Raw genomic sequence first — 20,262 nt, 5'->3', positions numbered from 1 at the left:
TTGGTCTTGGCAATTTTTTTTTTTTGATATGACACCAAAAGCACAGGCAATAAAAGAAAAATAAACAAGTAAGACTAGATCAAACTTAAAAGTTTCTGCATTGCAAAAAAATAATCAACAAGATGAAAAGGCAACCTACTGATGGAAGAAAGTATTTGCCAATTATGTATCAAAAAGTAAGCTATCAAAAAGTAAATTATGTATCAAATTATGCAAACATCCAAAATTTTTCAAGAACTCATACAACTTAATAAAAAACAAAATTCTAACTGAAGAATGGGCAGAGAAACTACACAGATATTTTTTTTCCAAATAAGACATCCAAAAGGTCAACAGGTACATGAAAAAGTACTCAATGTCACTAATCATCAGGAAAATACAAATCAAAACCACAGTGAGGTATTACCTTACACCTGTCAGAATAATGGTCATCAAGAACGCTAGAATCAACAAGTATTGGTGAGGAAGTGGAGAAAAGGGAACCCTTGTACTGTTGGTGGGATTATAAAATTTGTTCAGCCACTATAGAGAATAGTATGGTAATTCCTCAAAAAAATTAAAAATAGAAATAGCATATGATCCAGTAATCCCACTTCTGGGTATACATCAAAAGGAAATGAAAACAGGTTACTGAATAAATATATGTAGTTTATTGGAGTATTATTCAAAATAGCAAAGATATGAAAACATGTGTCCATCAATGGACAAGTGGATTAAGAAGATGTGGTGTATACACAATGGAATACTATTCAACCAGGAGAAAAAAGGAAATTCTGCCATTTGCTACAACAGAGATGGACCTTGAAGACATTATGCTGTGTGAGATAAGTCAGACAGAGAAAAACAAATACTGTATGGTATCTCTTATACATGAAATCTTTAAAAAAAAAACTGAACTTGAAAACACAGAGAGTGGATTGATGGTTATGAGGGGCTGGGAGTGGGGAAATGGGAGAAATATTGCTTAAGGGTACATACTTGCAACTGATAAATAAGTAAGATCTGGAGATCTAATACACAGACTGTGACTGTGTATTAGATCTAACACACAGTACAGTGACAAAACTGTATTATAAACATTGAAATTTCTAAGGGACTAGATTTTAATTGTTCCCACCACTAGAAGAAATGACAGTTATGTGGCATGATAGAGGTATTACCTAATGCTACAGTGGCAATCTTATTAAGATATAAATTTATCAAGTCAATATGTTGTACACCTTAAACTTACACCATGTTATATGTCAATTATATCTTAATAAAATATTTTTTAATAAAATAAAGTAAAGGAACAGAAAAAGCATGATGCCAACAATAACAATAAGAGAGCTGGAGTGTCCATATTAATATAAGAATATAAACCAACATTATTACTTGAGCTAAAGAGGGATATTTCATAATGACTAAGGATTAATCCATCAGGAAAATATAATTACTGCAAACATATCTGTACCTAACAAAGGAGCCCCATACTACATGAAGCAAAAATTAACAAAAATGAATAAAAAATGGAAAATTCAACAATAATAGTTGGAGATTTCAGTGATCCATTCTAAGTAATGGACAGCAAAATGAGACAGAATATCAAAAAGGATATAGAAGACATAAACAGAACTATAAGGTAGACATAACTGATATTTTTAGAATCCAACCAATAACAACAGAATATAAATTCTTCTCAAATGTACATAAAACTTTCTCAAAATAAATGATATGGTAAAGCAACAAAACAAGTCTCTGGAAATTTAAAAGGATTTATATCATACAATTTATGTCCTCAAACCACACTGGAATTAAATTAGAAATCTACAACAGAAGAAAATTTAATTCAAATTGAAATTGAAATTTTTTAATTGAAAATTAATTTAAATTTTGGAAATCCTTTAAAAAGGAACAGACAGAGATGGGGGGAGGGAGAAAGAGAAGCAAAAAGAAGAGAAGGAGAAGTAGAAGAAGAAGATAAAAGGGAGGGAGGGAGAAGATCCAGATTAGAAAGAAACAGATAAAACTGTTCATTCACAGATTACATAAATTTATATGTAGAAAACCCTAAGAATTTTACAGACACAGGCACAGACAGACACAGACCCAGAGTCCTGGGTCTCTGCTCAGCGGGGAGTCTGCTTCTCCCTCCCCCTGCTCTTGTGCTCTCGCTTGCTTGCTCTCTCTCTCTCCCTCTCAAATAAATAAATAAAATCTTTATAAAAAAAAAAGATAATAGGATGAATCCTTGTGGTGAAGTAACTGTTCTTGATCTTGTCTATGGTGGTAGTCATATGAACCTATGCCTGTGGTAAAATTGCATAGAACTAAATTCACACACACATACATACAAATGAATCCATGTATGACTGTGGAACTCTGAGTAAGATGGGTAGATTGTATCATGTCAATTTTGTGGTTGTGATAGTGAACTATAGTTACGCAAGATGTTATCATTGGGAAATATTGAGTAAAGTGTAAACAGGACCTGTCTGTATTAGCTCCTACAATTATATGTGAATCTCTAATTATCTTGAAAAAAAGTTTAATAAATGGGGCAAAAGATTTGAATAGACATTTCATCAAAGAAGGTATATAAATGAAAAACAAGCACATGAAAAGATGTTCAACATCATTAGTCATTAGAGAAATATAAAATAAACCTACAATGTGATACACTTCATTCCCACAAGAATAGCTCTAATCAAAAAGAAAATAACAGATGTTGGAGAGAATGTGGAGAAAATGGAACTCTCATACCTTGCTAGTGGGAATGCAAATTGATTGATCCACCTTGAAAAATAGTTTGGCAGTTATCTTAAAATCAACATTCTTACCATATGACCCAGTAATTCCACTCATAGGTATCCACCCTTGAGAAATTAAAACCTATGTTCACACAAGGACATGTATGTGAATTTTCATAGCATTATTTTCATAATATCCAAAATGTGGAAGCAACCCAAATATCATCAATTGGTGAATGGATAAACAAAATGTGATATATCTTTACAATGGCATACTATTTTTCAATTAAAAGGAATGAAGTACTTATACAAGATACAACATGGATAAAAAGTAGATTAATTATTGCCTGGGGCTAAGGGTCAGAATGGGGAATGACTGAAAATGAGATAGTGATTTCTTTTGGGTGTGACAGAAATGTTCTAAAATTAGTTTGTAGTGATAGGTGCACAATTCTGTAAATTTACTAAAATCACTGAATTGTACACTTAGAGAGAGAGAAAAGGAAGGAAGGAAAGAAGGAAGGGAGGGAGGGAGGGAGGGAGGGAGGATTCTTTTAAAAGTTACATTTCTTTTCAGCTGTTCTAAGATTGAACAGATGGTTAAACCTGCAACCCCTTGCCTCAGGTCCCCATCCATCAGACAGGGTAATTACCCCCATGCCCTGCTTAGCTCATTAGACAGAAAGTTATATGGCCTGCTTTCTTCTGCACCCACTCCTAGCCTTAGTATTCTTGATGGTTGCTAAACTATCATTTAAAAATCACGGCTCAGTCGTTAAGCGTCTGCCTTCTTCGGCTCAGGTCATGATCCCAGAGTCCTGGGATCAAGTCCCGCATCGGGCTCCCTGCTCAGCAGGAGGCCTGCTTCTCCCTCTTCCTCTCCCATTCCCCATGCTTGTGTTCCCTCTCTCGCTCTGTCTCTCTCTGTCAAATAAATAAATAAAATCTTAAAAAAATAAAAATCATGTCACTCCTTGTGTTTACTGACAAAAGGTGTTTTTCTTGGTTTGCCCAATTCCAAATTCTCCTATGGATCAGCAAAAAAAATTACTTTTGGAATTATATATGCATTTTCAGCACAGTGTATATGCAAGAAAGCAGACCATACTTGTGAGTTTCTCCAAGCAATAGCATTGCTTTGTTCTTTTTTTGACATCTGACTAAATGTCAGAGACCACTCTCCATTTTGGCAGTATAATTTGCCCCTCCCTCTCCTCCTCACCCATCCTCCACAGCCATCATTTCTCCACTTTTACCATAGTTCCAGTATCTCACTTGCACTTATCACAAAGTTCGCCCTTTATACTCCTTTCCCTTTATCTCCTTCAAATATCCCTTCTTAGCCTAATCCTGACTGGTGAAAAGGAGAAACTACCATTTAAGTAGTAATCAGCAAAATACTCCCCTCTAGTCAGGGACTGAGTGGACTTTTATGGATAACATAACATGTTTGGAAGATTTTTAGTATTGCCTATGACTTTTTGCTTTTTGAAAGGGAAGAACTGGTGTGAAATATTGATTTGATCTTAAGTCTAAAGTATTTCATTCCCATAAATGACATATGACATGTTTTTATTAATATCCAAGAAAAGCAGATATATTGTATCTGTCTTATCAGAAGGCTCTTGTAAAATATTTTTAGACTAGTAAATTTCTCTATACTATAAAAATTAAATTTTGTTGCTTATTGATAGTGTTGCAACATATTTTTTATTAACATATAATGTATTATTTGTTTCATGGGTACAGATCTGTGATTCATCAGTCTTAACACAATTCACAGCGCTCACCATAGCACTATTTTTAAAGTTTCTAAATAATTAAGGTATTGAGTACAAAACATTTTTTCACCTTAATAACACAAACTTATTGATAATAATAATGGTTTGAACAGTGCCACTTACAAAACTAATTTCTTCTTCCCTCATGCATCCTAAATGCTTTGTTTATATTGCTGTACTGCTAGCATAATACTCATATTAAATTAAAGTACAGTTATGGGGTGCCTGGGTGGCTCAGTCGGTTAAGGGACTGACTCTTGGTTTCGGCTCAGGTCATGATCTCATGGGTCATGGGATCGAGCCCCATGCCGGCTCCATACTTAACTTGGAGTCTGCTTGAAGATTCTTTCCCTCTGCCCCTCCCCCTGCTCTCGCTCTCTCTCTCTCTAATAAATGAATAAATCTTTAGAAAAATAAAGCGCAGTTATATCTGTTTCCTCAGTCTCACCAACGAATTGGGATGGAGCTGTAGTGTAGCATAAAGAGCAGTGAAGCTGATATTAAAATACCTGGATTACAGGATTTGTTTTATTAATTAGCAGCTACATGACTTTACTGTCTTAATGATCCCTGAATTATGACAAGGATTTCTGTGCTGCTGCTAAGTATTAGTTTGACACATGGATTGGAAACTCAAAATATGTGATCTCTACAACATTTTAGTTGGTGTGAAGAAGATAGGAAAAAATATTTGAAATGGAAAATTTTGGACAAAACCTTCCACAGACCTTAATAAATTACTTAAACTTCCTGAGATTCAGTTTTGCCAGCTATAAAATAGATATGATGATGCTTACCTCACAGGATTGTTTAAGGGTTAACTGAGATAGTGTACATGAAAGAGACTAGATCAGTGTCTGGAAGATGGATGGTATTAATTAATCATTCCTTAGGTTGGAATACTCCCTCCACCCCCTCCATGCCCTTCTCCCCTGTAAAAAAAAACCAACCAAACAAACAAACAAACAAAAAAACCAAAAAAACCTCCAAACTTCAAACATCCTTCAAGAAACAGCCCAAAGGCACCACTCTACAAAACCTTTGCAAACAACTTCAGGCAGTGTAGCCCTTTGGTTAAGAGTACCGGGCTTTTGAAATCAGAAGAGATTCCCAAGTTTAAAACCAGGTCTGCCATTTAGTAACTCCATGACCTTGGGCACGTTGCTTATCTTCCGTGCATCTAAGTCTCCCATCTGTAAAGCGAGATCATTCTGGTACACATCCCATGCAGTTGTGAAGTATTAAATGGGATATACACAAAGAGTGCTTAGCACAGTCCCAGACACGAAGTCTTTTATTAAGTATTACAGTAGGAGAAGTAGTAATAGAAAGTTTCCTCTTCAGTAAAATGTTAATAAAAATGCCTCCCAGGGTGGCAAAATTCTGATGCAAAAGTCTTTTAAACTGTAATGCTGAACAAACAAACGCAAGGGATTCGTATATACCTTGTGATATCTGGGGCAAAGTTCTAACTTCACGTTATAGAATATGCATTCCCCGCACTGCGTGGGGGTGTGTGGTTAATAATACCCACGACTAATTAATAGGAAATAAAGCCAGAAGGTATGTCCCCCGGCCCCAAGCAGCTCAAGCCCAAAGAGCAGTATTAAACACAGAACCCGCAGACCGGGTCTCGATAATTCCCTGGGAGTTCACCTCTAACGCCCCCCTGCCCTTAGAGCCGCGCAAGCGTAGACTGATTTTGCTCCTCTCTCCCTCGTGCCCCCGCCTCCAACCCCCCTCCCCCGTCTGCCCCAACACGCAGGCGCATCTCTTCAAATCCTGTCCCTACCCGGGTCCTCTTTCTCTTCATTTCGTTCCCCCTCCTCTTCCAGCACCTCGGCAGGTTCAAACTCTTCTCCGTGAGGGTGGCGGCGATCGAGAGGTCACGTGATGAGCATCCTGCTGCCCAACATGGCGGAGTTCGACACCATCTCGGAACTGGAGGAGGAGGAGGAAGAAGAAGCGGCAACGTCGTCGTCGTCGCCGTCGTCGTCGTCGTCGGTATCGGGGCCCGACGACGACGAGGAAGATGAGGAGGACGAGGAAGAAGAGGAGGATGAGGAAGAAGAAGAAGAGGAGGAGGAAGAGACGCCGCCCCCGCCTCGGGTAGTGAGTGAGGAGCATCTGCGGAGATATGCCCCCGATCCTGTATTGGTGCGGGGCGCCGGCCACATCACTGTGTAAGCAAGAGGGGGCCATGGGGTTTGAAAACGCTGAGATTTGTCGACAGAGGAATGAGAAAGTGGTCGAGGGGCCTATGGGGTGGGGGAGGGCTGACTGAGGCATGCAGTTAGAAAAGGACACCTGGTCTAAATGGAGAAACCGAGGGAGATAGGTGTAAAGGAAGTGAGGAGAATGCAAATGTGATGCACCAACATCAAGTAAAGAGTGCGTATAGGACAGGGAGGTTAGAGGTTTGAGAGCCAGAGGGATTGGAGTAGAGGTGAGTCTCCTTGCTTCTGTGTATGCTTTAAACTGCAGGATGTACCAGAGGATTCTTTGCTGCGAAGACTGGTGTGTAGTGGAACACGGTGACTGCTGTGACATGTGACAAGACCTAGGCTTGGATTCTCCAAAACAGAAACATGATATGTTTTGTGAATAATATTATAGAATACCCACCCACATATTCATTCCTCCATTCTTCTTATCTAATGCTTATATGAATGAATATAATAATCCTTTCCATGTCTTGATAACTCATTCTGACATTCATTAAATATCACACAATTAGAAGTTCAGATTAGGAGGCAGTTGTGAAAAGTAAGGGAGCAATAGATTGAGAGCGAGGGCTCTTGGACGTTGGTCCCAGCTTTGCTTCTTACTGGCCCTGTGACCTTGCTCAGGTTACTTCCTATTTCTGGGCCTTAATTTCTCCATCTGTAAAAATGAGGGGTGTGGGGTAGATGGTTTCCAAAGCCTTTCAGCTCTGAGATAAGTTAAGATACCTATAGGAGATTTTGTATGCCCAAACATTAAATATGCAGACATGAAATACTTATGGAAATTATTCCCCCAGGAGCTGAGGTTGATTTTTTTTGAAAACCTATGCAGAGTGACTTTTTTAAAAAATTGAAATATCGGATCATATTTGAGAAAATAAAAGGAGGAGAGACCTCATAGCATAGTAGTTGCAAAGCAAAAGAAAATTTTAATGGCTCTCTGGGCTTTGAAGAGTGCCTTTTCTTTTTTATGTGCTTGGGCTGTAAATGCTTGGAAGTTTGAGTGTGTGTCGTGTTCATCCTCTTAACTATGCTGTCTTTTCCTGCATTTTCATATCACTGCCTCTAATTTTGATAATAGCTCACCTAGTCCCTTTGACTTTCAATTGAGTTCAAATTATCAGAAATCATGTATTATAATACGCAACACCTCCCCCCATCATGTTAGCTTTTAATTTTAACATGTTAAATATTTTGATTGTAATATACTTTTGTGATCTTTGCATAAAATATATTAAGGAAGATTTTGAAATTGTGGAAGAGTTTGGGAAGATTTTTAGACCTACTTTTTGGTTAGGGAATTATTTTAATACAATTTTTCTTGGCCCAAGAATTTTGCAGCTAGCCTACAATGATCAGATGCCAGCTTACTGCGCTGTTTTACTTTTATTCCTTTCATCACTAGGGTGACAATTTATTACTCAAACTAATTATGATTCTGGCACCAAAGGTTACTTTCATGCAGATTATTTCACGTGACTGAACAGAAAAAGGTTTTTTATTCCAGTCTATAACTTTATATTCCCAACATTCCTCCCCCTCCTTATTTTCTAACATTCAGAAAACAGAGGAGGAGCAAGGAAACAGAATTTAAGTTACCAGAAACTTACTTATGGTTCCATTCTACTCTTCACACAATCATGGTGAAGTACTTATCAACCTATTTTCAATTAAAAGCAAAGCACTGACACTTGCCATATCCAGGGCTTTGTGATAGGTATAATGTCCCTCCCAGCTTAAAAATTCTGGAATTAGGAGTACAAAGTAGTGGTGCTGGAAGTAACTGTCGGTATTAATTGAAGCCAAAACCTGAAAAGCAGCAAACCAGTACTTGAACCGCTAACCAACGTATATCGTTTGGAAAAATTATTTAGTTGTATTGTACACATTCTCTCAACTGAAAAGCACATTTGATCTTAAATGTCTGAGATCTGAAAAATAAATTAAATGTTTAGGAGAAAGTTTTACTGAATCTGAGAAACTGGCCTTTCTATGGTAGTGAAACTTTCCCCTCTATCAGGTAAAGTATGATTCTTATGAAACAGTTAATCTAATTCTGAAACATTAAAATAATCAGCTCCTGTTAAATTTTTTTCTGGCATGTGAGTGTTAGAGTTGTCCTATCTGAATGAAATATTTCTTACTCTCTCCTACCTCTTATTTTTCCATTCTCTGTGCAGTTGTCTATTCTATAGAGGACTTTGTTTCTTTTCAAAGTTTAAAATTTGAGAACCATTGCTTCAAACTCAGTATTTCTTAAGCCATCATTTTCCCTCCCCACATTGGCTGTGCATTCCAGTTGCCTCATTTCTGATCATGATCCCACCACTCTAATCTTCTGGGGTAGTATGTCAAATCCTTGAGTCATATCAACTCTTCCTTTTCCTTGACTTGTCTAGTGCCACTCTGTCCTAGAATTATGTCCTCATATATTTGAAATGTCTATTGGATTTTTCATTTCCTCCATTTCTACTGGCACCACTCTAGTTTAGGTTGCCATCAACTCCTGCTTGGATTATTGCAACAGTCTGCCACCTCTCTCCACCCCAATACATTCCGCATGCTTGTGCCAAACTAATTTTCTTAAAACACAGTTTAATCATGTTGCTTTCCTGCTGAAAAACCTGCACTAGATCTTAATTAGATCTGAATTCTTATGCTCTCTTCTTCCAGCCTCAGAGGTCAAGGAGTTCCTTCACTTGTCCAAAGCGTACCACTTCACTTGTGCCTTCTGTACCCTTCTCTTCCAGCCTCCTCCCAAATCTTGCTCCATCAGGCAGCCCCATCCCTCTAATATTACCTCTCTCTGCATCAGCCTATAAACATATTCACAGTTTTTCTCTTTCTTTAAAAACAAAATAAAACAAAGCTTTCCTAGGCCTATGTTCCCCTTTAGCTACTGTCTTGTCTTTCTTCCTTCCCTCTCCAGATTTCTTAAGAATAGCTACATTCACCATATCTATTTCCTTTTCACCCCTCTGTAACCTGGATTCTGCCATCATGACCACAGCCTAAGGGGCGGGGAAGAACTAGCCTTGTTAAGATCACCATGACCCTCTTGTTGCTACATTAGTGGGCATTTTTCATTCCCTGTCTTTCTGGTCCTCTCTGCTGTATATGACACTTATAATGACTCCCTCTTTTTTGGAGGCTTCTATTCTAGGGGTCACAAACACACAAGCCTTCAGAGGTAATAGAGGTCACAGAAAATGGTGCACCATGAGTAATGATGGGGTCTTTGTTGAACTGGAAGGTGGTATATGTTTTGCCTAAAGGCATTCAAATTCTGATTTTGTAAAAATCATTTTGCCAGTCAAACAAACCTAGGAATTCCTTGGCCACTTCACTCTCCTGGGTCTCCTTGTATTTTTCTGGCGATTCTTCAACTCTCTCATTCGTGGGCTTCTCTTACTCTCTTGGCCCTTGAATACCAGTGGTCTCTGAGGTTTTGTTCTCAACCTGCTACTCTTCTCATTCCCTATTCTGCCTAGATGATCTCATCTAGATTCTCATGGTTTCAATTATCTGACATCTCCCAAATATTTATCTCTGTACCACATTTTGCTTAGACTTTCACCTGGGCTTCCTCACCTGACAGCCCACCGTCATCCTAAGTTCAGCATATTCAAAACAGAATTTATCTACCCCTCACCCCCTTACACCTCCATCCCAACCCCTCAGAAAAATCCCTCCTATTTCTGTGTTTTCCATCTCAGTTAAATATATCTCCACCTATCTCATTGTTGATCTTTGGTTCCTCTTTCTCACTTACACTTAGCAGCAAGTATTAATAATATATGACCTAAAAATTTCTTCTTTTCCTCCCTACCAGCACTTCCCTGATTCAGGCCTGTTTCACCACCCTAACCAATCATCTTGCCTTCATCCTTGTCACCTTCACATCCATTCCCCAGCTTGCTGCTAGATTGAGATGCCACTTTACTGCCTAAGACTATTCTGTGATTTTCCCTTAACCCACAGGATAGAATCTAAGCTCCATAACATGGTATATAGAACTGGACCCTGCCTGTCTGTCAGCCTAATCTGCTGACATTTCCCCTTATGGCTTATATTTTCCTGTTCATAGCATGCTCTTTCTTATCTCTTTGCCTCTGCTCAAGCTGGGACCTCCATCTAGAATTCCAGTATCCATTGCCCTTGCCCCGGCTCTCCATATGTCACCACCTCCTGCAAGTCTTCTCTGCCCCCACTAAATTGTAAGCTGCAATTGCAGGAACAATTTTTAGTTCCCTCTGAATCATCATGGCCTAGCACACTACTTGCCATGAAGTAGACAATCAATAAAAGTGAGTTGAAGGAATATTGGTTCACTTTAGTAACACTCAATATTCCTACCATAATGTATGCTATATTTTAGGCCCTCAACAAATACTAGTTTCTTGAATCATGCTGTGGAGAGTACTTCTGATTCTGAGCAAAGATCTATATGGGTATAGTAATATCACCAGTCCCAGTGATGGGGGTTATGGCATGGCCTTACCTCTGAAATCTTTGTTAAGGCATCAGAATACCCCTGTGTATTTGTATCATCTTAACACATTGGCTTTCTAGTTACTTTTAAAAGATACTAATCTTTTAACATGGAATTAATTATAACTTTTTAAGAAGTAGAATGAGATAACCCCACTAATTGTAATTCTAATTCTAAGATGATGAAGATGAATGGGTATTTGGGGATTTTTTTCCAAATTAAAAAAATATATGACAAAATTAACTCCACAGATTTGAGTTTAGAGAAACAGACATAATGAAATGCCTCTTGAAAATATTAAGTGTTTTAGAAATACTATACATCTGAGTGATATAACTTAGTATCTGCCACTTTTCTTCTTGATATTTCTAGGGTAAGTATTTGGATCCAATGTATTGATAAACAAGGATAATTGTATCTCCTGAGATCTTTTATTTATAGGCATTATCACACTCTTTATAGTACTTAAAACATACAAGGGCACCTGGGTGGCTCAGTCAGTTAAGCATCTGCCTTTGACTAAGGTCATGATCCTGGGGTCCTGGGATCAAGCCCCACATCTGGCTCCTTGCTCAGCAGGGAGTCTGCTTCTCCCTCTCCTTCTGCCCCTTCACCCCCCCTGCCCCTGCTCGTGTACACATTCTCTCTCTCTCTCAAATAAATAAATAAAATCTTTTTAAAAACCAACATATAGATATGTACCCTTGATGGTAGATCTGTATAGAAGTTAGTAGAGATGATAGGTTACCAATTCTTATAAAATTGTCTCACTAAAATTAATCTATAAGAGCTAAAATTATTCCATATAGAACTGAAAAAGATGGCCAAATTTGCCAAACAGTGCATTTCTCCAAAAACTTGGACAGCAATTATTATACTTAGACTACAATTATTGATACTTCTCAAGTCAGTTAATGGAATGCCTTTTCTATAAACAGTTGTCTTTGAGGAATTATAGTGATGCATTGTTAATATGTGTTTGTATAAGGTAAATATTTTATAAGATTTTAGAATACTGAAGCTATGGTAACTTGCCATTTTACAGTGTGGCAAGACATGATTATTTTCATATAAAATATTAGAGAGATTTAACTATAATGTTTTTGAAAAGATGTTTGAATTTTATGGCATAGACTTTTCTTTTTCATGATATAGTAAATAAAGTTCAATGTATACACTTCAGAATTGTTACTATAAATACATAGTTTTCTAGTGAAATCATGTTTCTTGTTGGCAGAATTTTATTTGTTTGATCTGTTTTCTTAAACAACCTGAACACATAAAGTTTAAATTGTATAGGTTTTCAAAGGCTGGTGTGTAGCCATTTCCAAAAGGATTAAAAACAGTGAAGGGTGTGGGAGGGAGAGAGGAGGGAAGAGCAACTAAGAGGACCCATTCTTCTTTGCCTCAGTTTCCTTTACTCCAAAGAATCATCCAAGAAATTAAAAATTTTAAGTACTGAAGACACTTGACAGATAAAATACAGTCATTAGGAACCACCAGCTAGGACAGCTTCAAACACATAATAGGCTCTATATTTAATGAAGCTGATAAAATGGACAGTGTGAGAAGTTCCCAAGTGCCCATTTGTCTAATGCTGAAAAACCCCACATCTTGGCTAATGCCTATCACTAATCAGTAATGGGTAGATGATCTTGTCTAACCTCTGTGGACTCACAGTTCTTAATAGTTTGTTTATGAAACAGAGCTGAGGTGTTTATTCAGCAGCAGCCATTTCAACATTTTCCTAGTAGCTATCAAGAGAAATGTTATGCCTAAGGTTATTTGAGTTAAGTATTCTTTTTAAGTGCTGAGTCTCTAATGAAGAAAGATAGAAGAAATCCCTGGTAGGCAAGAATAGGATTGCTACTGCCTTTTAGCCAAAATTTTGAGACTGTATCGAGCCTAATTTGCCTATATTTATACCTTTAGAAATATATATATTTATGCTCTAAAGGAGCATAAATATATATATGCTCTGTAGGAGTATTTAAAAAATATATATGCTCTAAAGGAGTATTTTAAAAAGTAAAATAAAATAAAAATATTTTATTAACTATCGAATTGTATAGTACAGATTAGAAGCAGCTGTGAGCATTCAGAGAAAGGGGAAATCCATAAAAGCTTGAACATTCAAGGTATTACAGCAGGGGTTGGTACTTGACTTGAGCCTTGAAGGTTGCATAGGATTTAACCTAGGGAGGGGAAGCAAGAGGAACCACCTGAGCAAAGACAACAGCCAATACAGCAGTTGCAGTGGAAGGGAAGGAATCATTATGAGAATGATTTCAAAGGAACAAATAACAGGATTTGGAGCCACCTTAGAGCAAGCAAGGTGCAAAAAAATAGGACCAGGAAGGTGCAAAACCAATACCAAGGTCTAGGTTAAAGAGAGTCAATGTGTCATTGATAGAGATGAAAAATTTGAAAGGGGGGCTAGTTTCCCGTAAAAAGATAACATTTAATTTTAGACATGTTTTACTTGAGATGGTATATTGTTTTTAGCATTTATCTAAATCAAAATTTTTAGTATGCAATTAGAGACCAAAGAATGTTGGAAAATGCAGAACTAGAGATATAGATTTGATGGTCATCAGCATAGAAGTGATATCAAAGCTACTAAACATAGATGGACAGTTAAAGTTCACTTAGAAAGACAAGCAGATGACTAAAAGCTAAACTTTTGGAAAAGTCAAGAATGTTAGAGGAGAGTGAAAGGATGGGAGAGTGTTAGGGAGTGATCAACAGTGTGACAAAGCTGCAAAGTAAAGGGAAAAAGTTCTAGGAAGAGAACATAAAATTGGCAATAAATAAAACATGATGAACTTGTCTTTCTGAATAAATTTACTCAGAGATTATTTTCACTAAAGTGACAGCATCATAAGGGAAATTCTAAACCGTTAAGAAAGGAGGGAATATTAAGGAAATGGAAACAGGAAAGTTCACTTGCTCAGTGGTAAATGCAAAGAGAATAGCAAAGCTCAGAATTTTTAAAATAATAAAAATATTCCATATATCTTGAAAGATACATCTTTCAAGTATTTCAAGTAGTAAAAGAAGGGCAGCTTGGAAAATCTATAATGGCAGCAATCTCTAATGGAGGTAAGAACATGGTTTTTTTATTGACATATAATTATCATACAATGTTATATTAGTTTCAGGTGTATAATACAGTGCTCAACAATTCTATACATTCTCATACCTCATCAAGATAAGTGTACTCTTAATCCCCTTTATTCATTTTACCTACCCCCCACCCACCTCCCCTCTGGCAACCACCAGTTTATTCTCTGTATTTAGCAGTCTATTTTTGGTTTGTCTCCTTTTTCCTTTGTTTGTTCATTTGTGATGTTTCTTAAATTCCACATATGAGTGAAATCATGTTATTTGTCTTTCTCTGGCTGACTTATTTCACTTAGCATTATACCCTCTAGGTCCATCCATGTTGTTGCAAATGACAAGATTTCATTCTTTCTTACGGCTGAGTAATATTCCAGTGTGTGTGTGTGTGTGTGTGTGTGTGTGTGTGAGAGAGAGAGAGAGAGAAAGAGATCTTTCTTAGCCATTCACTTATTGCTGGATACTTGGGTTGTTTCCATTTCTTGGTTCTTATAAATAATTCTACAATAAACATGGAGTGTATATATCTTTTCAAATTAGTGGTTTTGTTTTCTTTGGTTAAATACACAGTAGTGGAATTACTGGATCATATGGTAATTCTATTTTTAATTTTGTGAGGAACCTTCACACTGTTTTCCACAATGGCTGCCACCAGTCTGCATTCCCACCAACAGTGCATGAGGGTTCCTTTTTCTCCACATCCTCGCCAACACTTTTTATTTCTTGTCACTTTGATTTTAGCCATTCTGACAAGGGTAAAGTAATATTTCATTGTAGTTTAATTTGCATTTCCCTGGAGATTAGTGATGTTGACCATCTTTTCATGTGTCTGTTGGCCATCTATATGTCTTCTTGGGAAAAATGTCTGTTCAGGTCTTCTGCCCATTTTTAATCAGATTTGTTTTCCTGGTGTTGAATTGTGTAAGTTCTTTACGTATTTTGGATATTAACCCTTCATTGGATGTATCATTTGAAAATATCTTCTCCCATTCATTAGGTTGCCTTTTAATTTTGTTGATGATTTCCTTCACTGTGCAAAAGCTTTTTATTTGTGTAGTCCCAGTAGTTTAATTTTGCTTTTGCTTTTGTTTCCATTACCAGAAGAGACATATCTAGAAAAATGTTTCTATGACCAGTGTCAAAAAAAATTACTGCCAGTGTTTTCTCCCAGGAATTTTATGGTTTTGCATCTCACATTTAGGTCTTTAATCCATTTTGAGTTTGTTTTTGATCTGGTGTAAGAAAATGGTCCAATTTCATTCTTTTGCATGTAGCTCTCCAGTTTTCCCAGCACCATTTGTTGAAGAGTCTTTTTCTCATTGTATATTCCTGCCTCTTTTGTTGGAGATTAATTGACCATAAAATCATGGGTTTATTTCTGGGCTCTTATTCTTTACCATTGATCTATGTGTCTGTTTTTATGTCAGTAACATACCATTTTGATTACTACAACTTTGTATTATATCTTGAAATCTGGGATTGTGATGACTCCAGTTTTGTTCTTCTTTTTCTTTTTTCTTCTTTTTTTTCAGGGTCTTTTGTGGTTCCATACAAATCTTAAAATTATTTGTTCTAGTTCTGTGGAAAAATGTTACTGGTATTTTAATAGGGATTGCATTAAATCTGTAGATTGTTTTGGGTAGCATGGATATTCTAACCATATTGGTTCTTCCAAGCTGTGAGTATGAAATATATTTCCATTTGTTTATGACCTCTTCAAATTTCTTTCATCAGTGTATCAGTTCTCTGAGTATGGGTCATTCACCTCCTGGGTTCAGTTTATTCCTAGCTATTTTATTCTTTTTGGTGTATAGTAATTGGGATTATTTTCTTAATCTCTCTTTCTGTTACTTTCATTATTAGTGTATACATGCAACAGATTTCTGTATATTTATTTTGTATTCTGTGATTTTATTGAATTCATTAAGCAGTTATAGTAGGTTTTTGGTGACATCTTTAGGGTTTTCTATATATAGTATCATATCATCTGCAAATAGGGAAAGTTTTAAGTCTCGCTTACCAATATGGATGCCTTTTGTTTCTTGTCTGATTGCTGTGGCTAGAACTTCTAGTACTATATTGAATAAAGGAGATAAGAGTGGACATCTCTTTCTTGTTCCTGATCTGAGAGGAAAAGCTGTCAGTGTTTCACCATTGAGTATGATGTTTGCTGTGAGTTTTTCATACATGGCCTTTATGATGTTGAGGTGTGTTCCTCTAAACCTACTTTGTTGAGAATTTTTATCATGAGGAAATGTACTTAATCAGATGCTTTTTTTGCATTTATTGGGATAATCGTATAGTTTTTATCCTTTCTCTTGCTGATGTGATATAGCACATTGATTGATTTGCAAACATTGAACCACATTTAAACATCCCTGTAATAAATCCCAATTGATTGTGGTGAATGATTTTTTTAAGGTATTGTTGGATTCAGTTTGCTATTATTTTATCAAGGATTTTTGCATCTGTGTTTATCAGATATTGGCCTGTAGTTTTCTCTCTTTTTTTGTAGTGTCTTTATCTGTTTTTGGTATCAGAGTAATGCTTGCCTTGTAGAATAAATTTGGAAACTTTACTTCCTCTTCTATCTTTTGTAATACTTTGTAAAGAATAGGTATTAACTTTTCTTTAAATTTTTGGTAGAATTCACTTGTGAATACATCTGGTTCCAGATTTTTGTGTGTTGGGGTTTTTTTATTATTACTGAACCAATTTCATTGTTAGTAATTGGTTTGTCAAATTTTCTGTTTCTTTCTGCTTCAGTTTTGGAAGGTTACATGTTTCTAGGAATTTATCCATTTCTTCTAGCTTGTCCAATTTGTTGGCAAATAATTTTTCATAATATTCTCTTATAATCCTTTGTATTTCTGTGGTGTCAGTTGTTATTTCTCCCCTTCATTTCTGATTTTATTTAATTATGCCCTCTCTCTTCCTTTTTCTATGAATATGGCTAAAGATTTATCAATATTCTTGATCTTTTCAAAGAATCAACCCCTGGTTCCAATGATTGCTTCCATTATTTTTTTAAGACTCTTATTTTTTTAAGGTTTTATTTATTTATTTAAGAGCAAGAACAGAGCGAGAGAGAGAGCACACGAATGGGGGGAGGGGCAGAGGGAGAGGAAGAAGCAGGCTCCCCATTGAGCAGGGAGCCCGACATGGGGCTCAATCCCTGGACTCTGGGATCATGACCTCAGCCAAAGGCAGATGCTTAACCAACTGAGCCACCCAGGTGCCCTAAACTCTATTCTTTTTTTTTCACTTTTGCTCTACACTGTATCATTTCTCCTTCTACTGACCTTGAGCTTTGTTCTTATTTTTCCAGATCCTTTAGGTGTACGGTTACATTGTTTATTTGAGATTTCCTTGCTTCTTGAAGTAGGCCTGTATTGCTATAAACTTCCCTCTTAGACCAGCTTTTGCTGCATCCCACCCTTACAGTTTCATTTTCATTTTCTCAGTGTATTTTTTTATTTCCTCTGATTTCTTGGTTGATCCATTCAGTGTTTAGTAGCATGTTATTTGGCCTCCATATATTTGTATTCTTTCCAGATTTTTTCTTGTGATTGATTTCTAGTTTCATATCCTGTGGTCAGAAAAGATGCATGATATTTTAATCTTTTTTAATTTATTGAGACTGTTTTGTGGCCTAACATGTAATCTATTCTGGAGAATGTTCCATATGCACTTGAAAAGAATGTGTATTCTACTGTTTTTGGGTGGAATGTTCTGAATATATCTGTTAGGTCCATCTGGTCCAATGTGTCATTCAAAGTCACTGTTTCCCTATTGATTTTCTGTCTGGATGATCTATCTATTAATGTAAGGGGGTATTATAGTCCCCCAGTATTGTATCACTGTCAGTTTCTTCCTTTGTGTCTGTTGATAGTTGTTGCCTCATGTATTTAGGTGCTCCCACATTGGGTGCAAAAATACTTACAGTTGTTATATTACCTTGTTGCTTTGTTCCCTTTATCATTATGTAGTTTCCTTTTTTGTCACTTGTTACAGCCTGTTTTAATACCTATTTTGTTCAATATAAGTATTGCTACCCCAGCTTTCTTTTCACTTCCATTTGCATGGTGAATGTGTTTCCATTCCTCCATGTTCAATCTGCATGTGTCTCTAGGTCTGAAGTGAGTCTCTGGTAGGCAGCATATGGATGGGTCTTGCTTTTTTATCCATTCAGTCACCCTATGTCTTTTGATTGGAGCAGTTAGTCTATTTACATTCAAAGTAGTTATTGATAAATATGTACTTATTGCCATTTTATTACTTGTGTTATTGTTTTTATAGTTCTTCTCTGTTCCTTTCTTTATATATACATATATATATATATATATATATATATTTGAGATAGAAAGTGAGAGAGAACACGAGCACAAGTGGGGGGGCAGAGGAAGAGGGAGTAACAGGCTCTGTACTGAGCAGAAAGTCTGATGCAGGGCTCCATCCCAGGACCCTGAGATCATGACCTGAGCCAAAGGCAGATGCTTAACAAACTGAGCCACTCAGGCACCCCTTCTCTGTTCCTTTCTTGTCTTGCTCTCTTCTCTTGTGGTTTGGTGGCTTTCTTTAGTGATGTGCTTAGATTCTTTTCTCTTTATTTTTTGCATATCTATTACAGATGTTTCATTTGTGGTTACTGTTAGGTTCATACATAACATGCACATGGCAATCTATATTAAGTTGATGTTTGCTTAAGTTTGAAGCCATTTTAAAAGCACTAAATTTTTATTCCTCCCCTCATGTTTTAGCTATATGATATCATACTTTACATCCTTTGATTTTATAAAACCTTTCCCTGATTTTTTATTGATAATATTGATTTTACTGCTTTTGTGCTTTAATCTCCATACTGGTTTTATAACTGATTAATCAACTACTTTTATTATGTTGGTATTTACCTGTGAAATTTTTCCTTTCACAATTTTCTTTCCTGATAATGGCCTTTTCTTTCCATTCAGAGAATTCCCTTTAATGTTTCTTGTAAGGCTGGTTTAGTTATGGTGAACACCTTTAAGTTTTGTTTGGAAAACTACCTCTCCTTCTATTCTGAATGATATCCTTGCTGGGTAAAGTATTCTTGGTTGCACATTTTTTCTTTTCAGCACTTTGAATATATCATGCCACTGTCTTCTGGCCTATAAAGTTTCTGCTGAACAATCAGCTTATAGCCTTATGGGGTTCCCCTTGTGTGTAACTCTTTTCTTTTCTGTTTCATTTAAAGTTCTCTCTTTATCACTACTTTTTGACATTTTAATTATTATGTGTCTTGATGTGCACCTCCTTTGGTTGATTTTGTTGGGGACTTTCTGTGCCTCCTGGATCTGGATATCTGGATATCTGTTTCCTTCCCCAGATGAAGGAAGTTTTCAGCTTATTTCTTCAAATAAATTTTCTGCTCCCTTTTCTCTCTTCTCCTTTTGGGATCCCTATAATATGAATGTTATTATACTAGATGATGTCACTGAGTTCTCTTAATCTACTGTCAGTTTTAATTTTTTTTTTCTTTTTGCTGTCCAGCTTGGTTGCTTTCCATTATTCTGTCTTCTAGGTAGATGATAAATTCTCCTGCCTCTGATCTGCTGTTGATTTCCTCTAGTGTATTTTTATTTCAGTTATTGAGTTTTTCATTTCTGATTGGTTCTTTTCTATATTTTCTATCTCTTTGTTGAAGATCTCACTGAGACCCTCCACTCTTTTCTCAAGTCCAGTAAATATTTTTATAGCCATTACATTGAATTGTTTATCAGGCTTATTGCTTATCTCCTTTCATTTAGCTATTTTGCTGTGGTTTTGTCCTGTTCTTTCACTTGGGACATATTCCTCTGGTTCTTCATTTTGTCTCTCTGTGTTTGTTTCTATGCATTAGGAAAGTTAGTTACGTCTCCTGATCTTGAAGGTAGTGG

At 36.5% G+C, this 20,262-nt stretch overlaps 2 protein-coding genes across 2 annotated transcripts in view; one reads left to right on the top strand and one right to left on the bottom strand.

The window, feature by feature from the left end:
• NAP1L2 (nucleosome assembly protein 1 like 2) overlaps positions 1-6,358 on the bottom strand; it is a 133,201-nt gene extending 126,843 nt beyond the window's left edge. The window contains exon 1 of the mRNA XM_006733692.3: positions 6,303-6,358. The gene's annotated coding sequence lies outside the window, so the exon portion shown is untranslated. The remainder of the gene's footprint in view (positions 1-6,302) is intronic.
• A 4-nt stretch (positions 6,359-6,362) lies between these two features.
• Positions 6,363-20,262, top strand: part of CHIC1 (cysteine rich hydrophobic domain 1) — a 63,313-nt gene continuing 49,413 nt past the window's right edge. The window contains exon 1 of the mRNA XM_006733687.3: positions 6,363-6,693. Within this exon, the coding sequence (XP_006733750.1) occupies positions 6,404-6,693 (290 nt within the window). The 5' untranslated portion in view covers positions 6,363-6,403. The remainder of the gene's footprint in view (positions 6,694-20,262) is intronic.

The sequence above is a fragment of the Leptonychotes weddellii genome, chromosome X, assembly GCF_054177405.1.
Source record: "Leptonychotes weddellii isolate Sample4059 chromosome X, ASM5417740v2, whole genome shotgun sequence".
Lineage (NCBI taxonomy): Eukaryota > Metazoa > Chordata > Mammalia > Carnivora > Phocidae > Leptonychotes > Leptonychotes weddellii.
The sequence above is the reverse complement of the archived record's forward strand: the minus strand, read 5'-3'. Positions and strand labels throughout refer to the sequence as shown.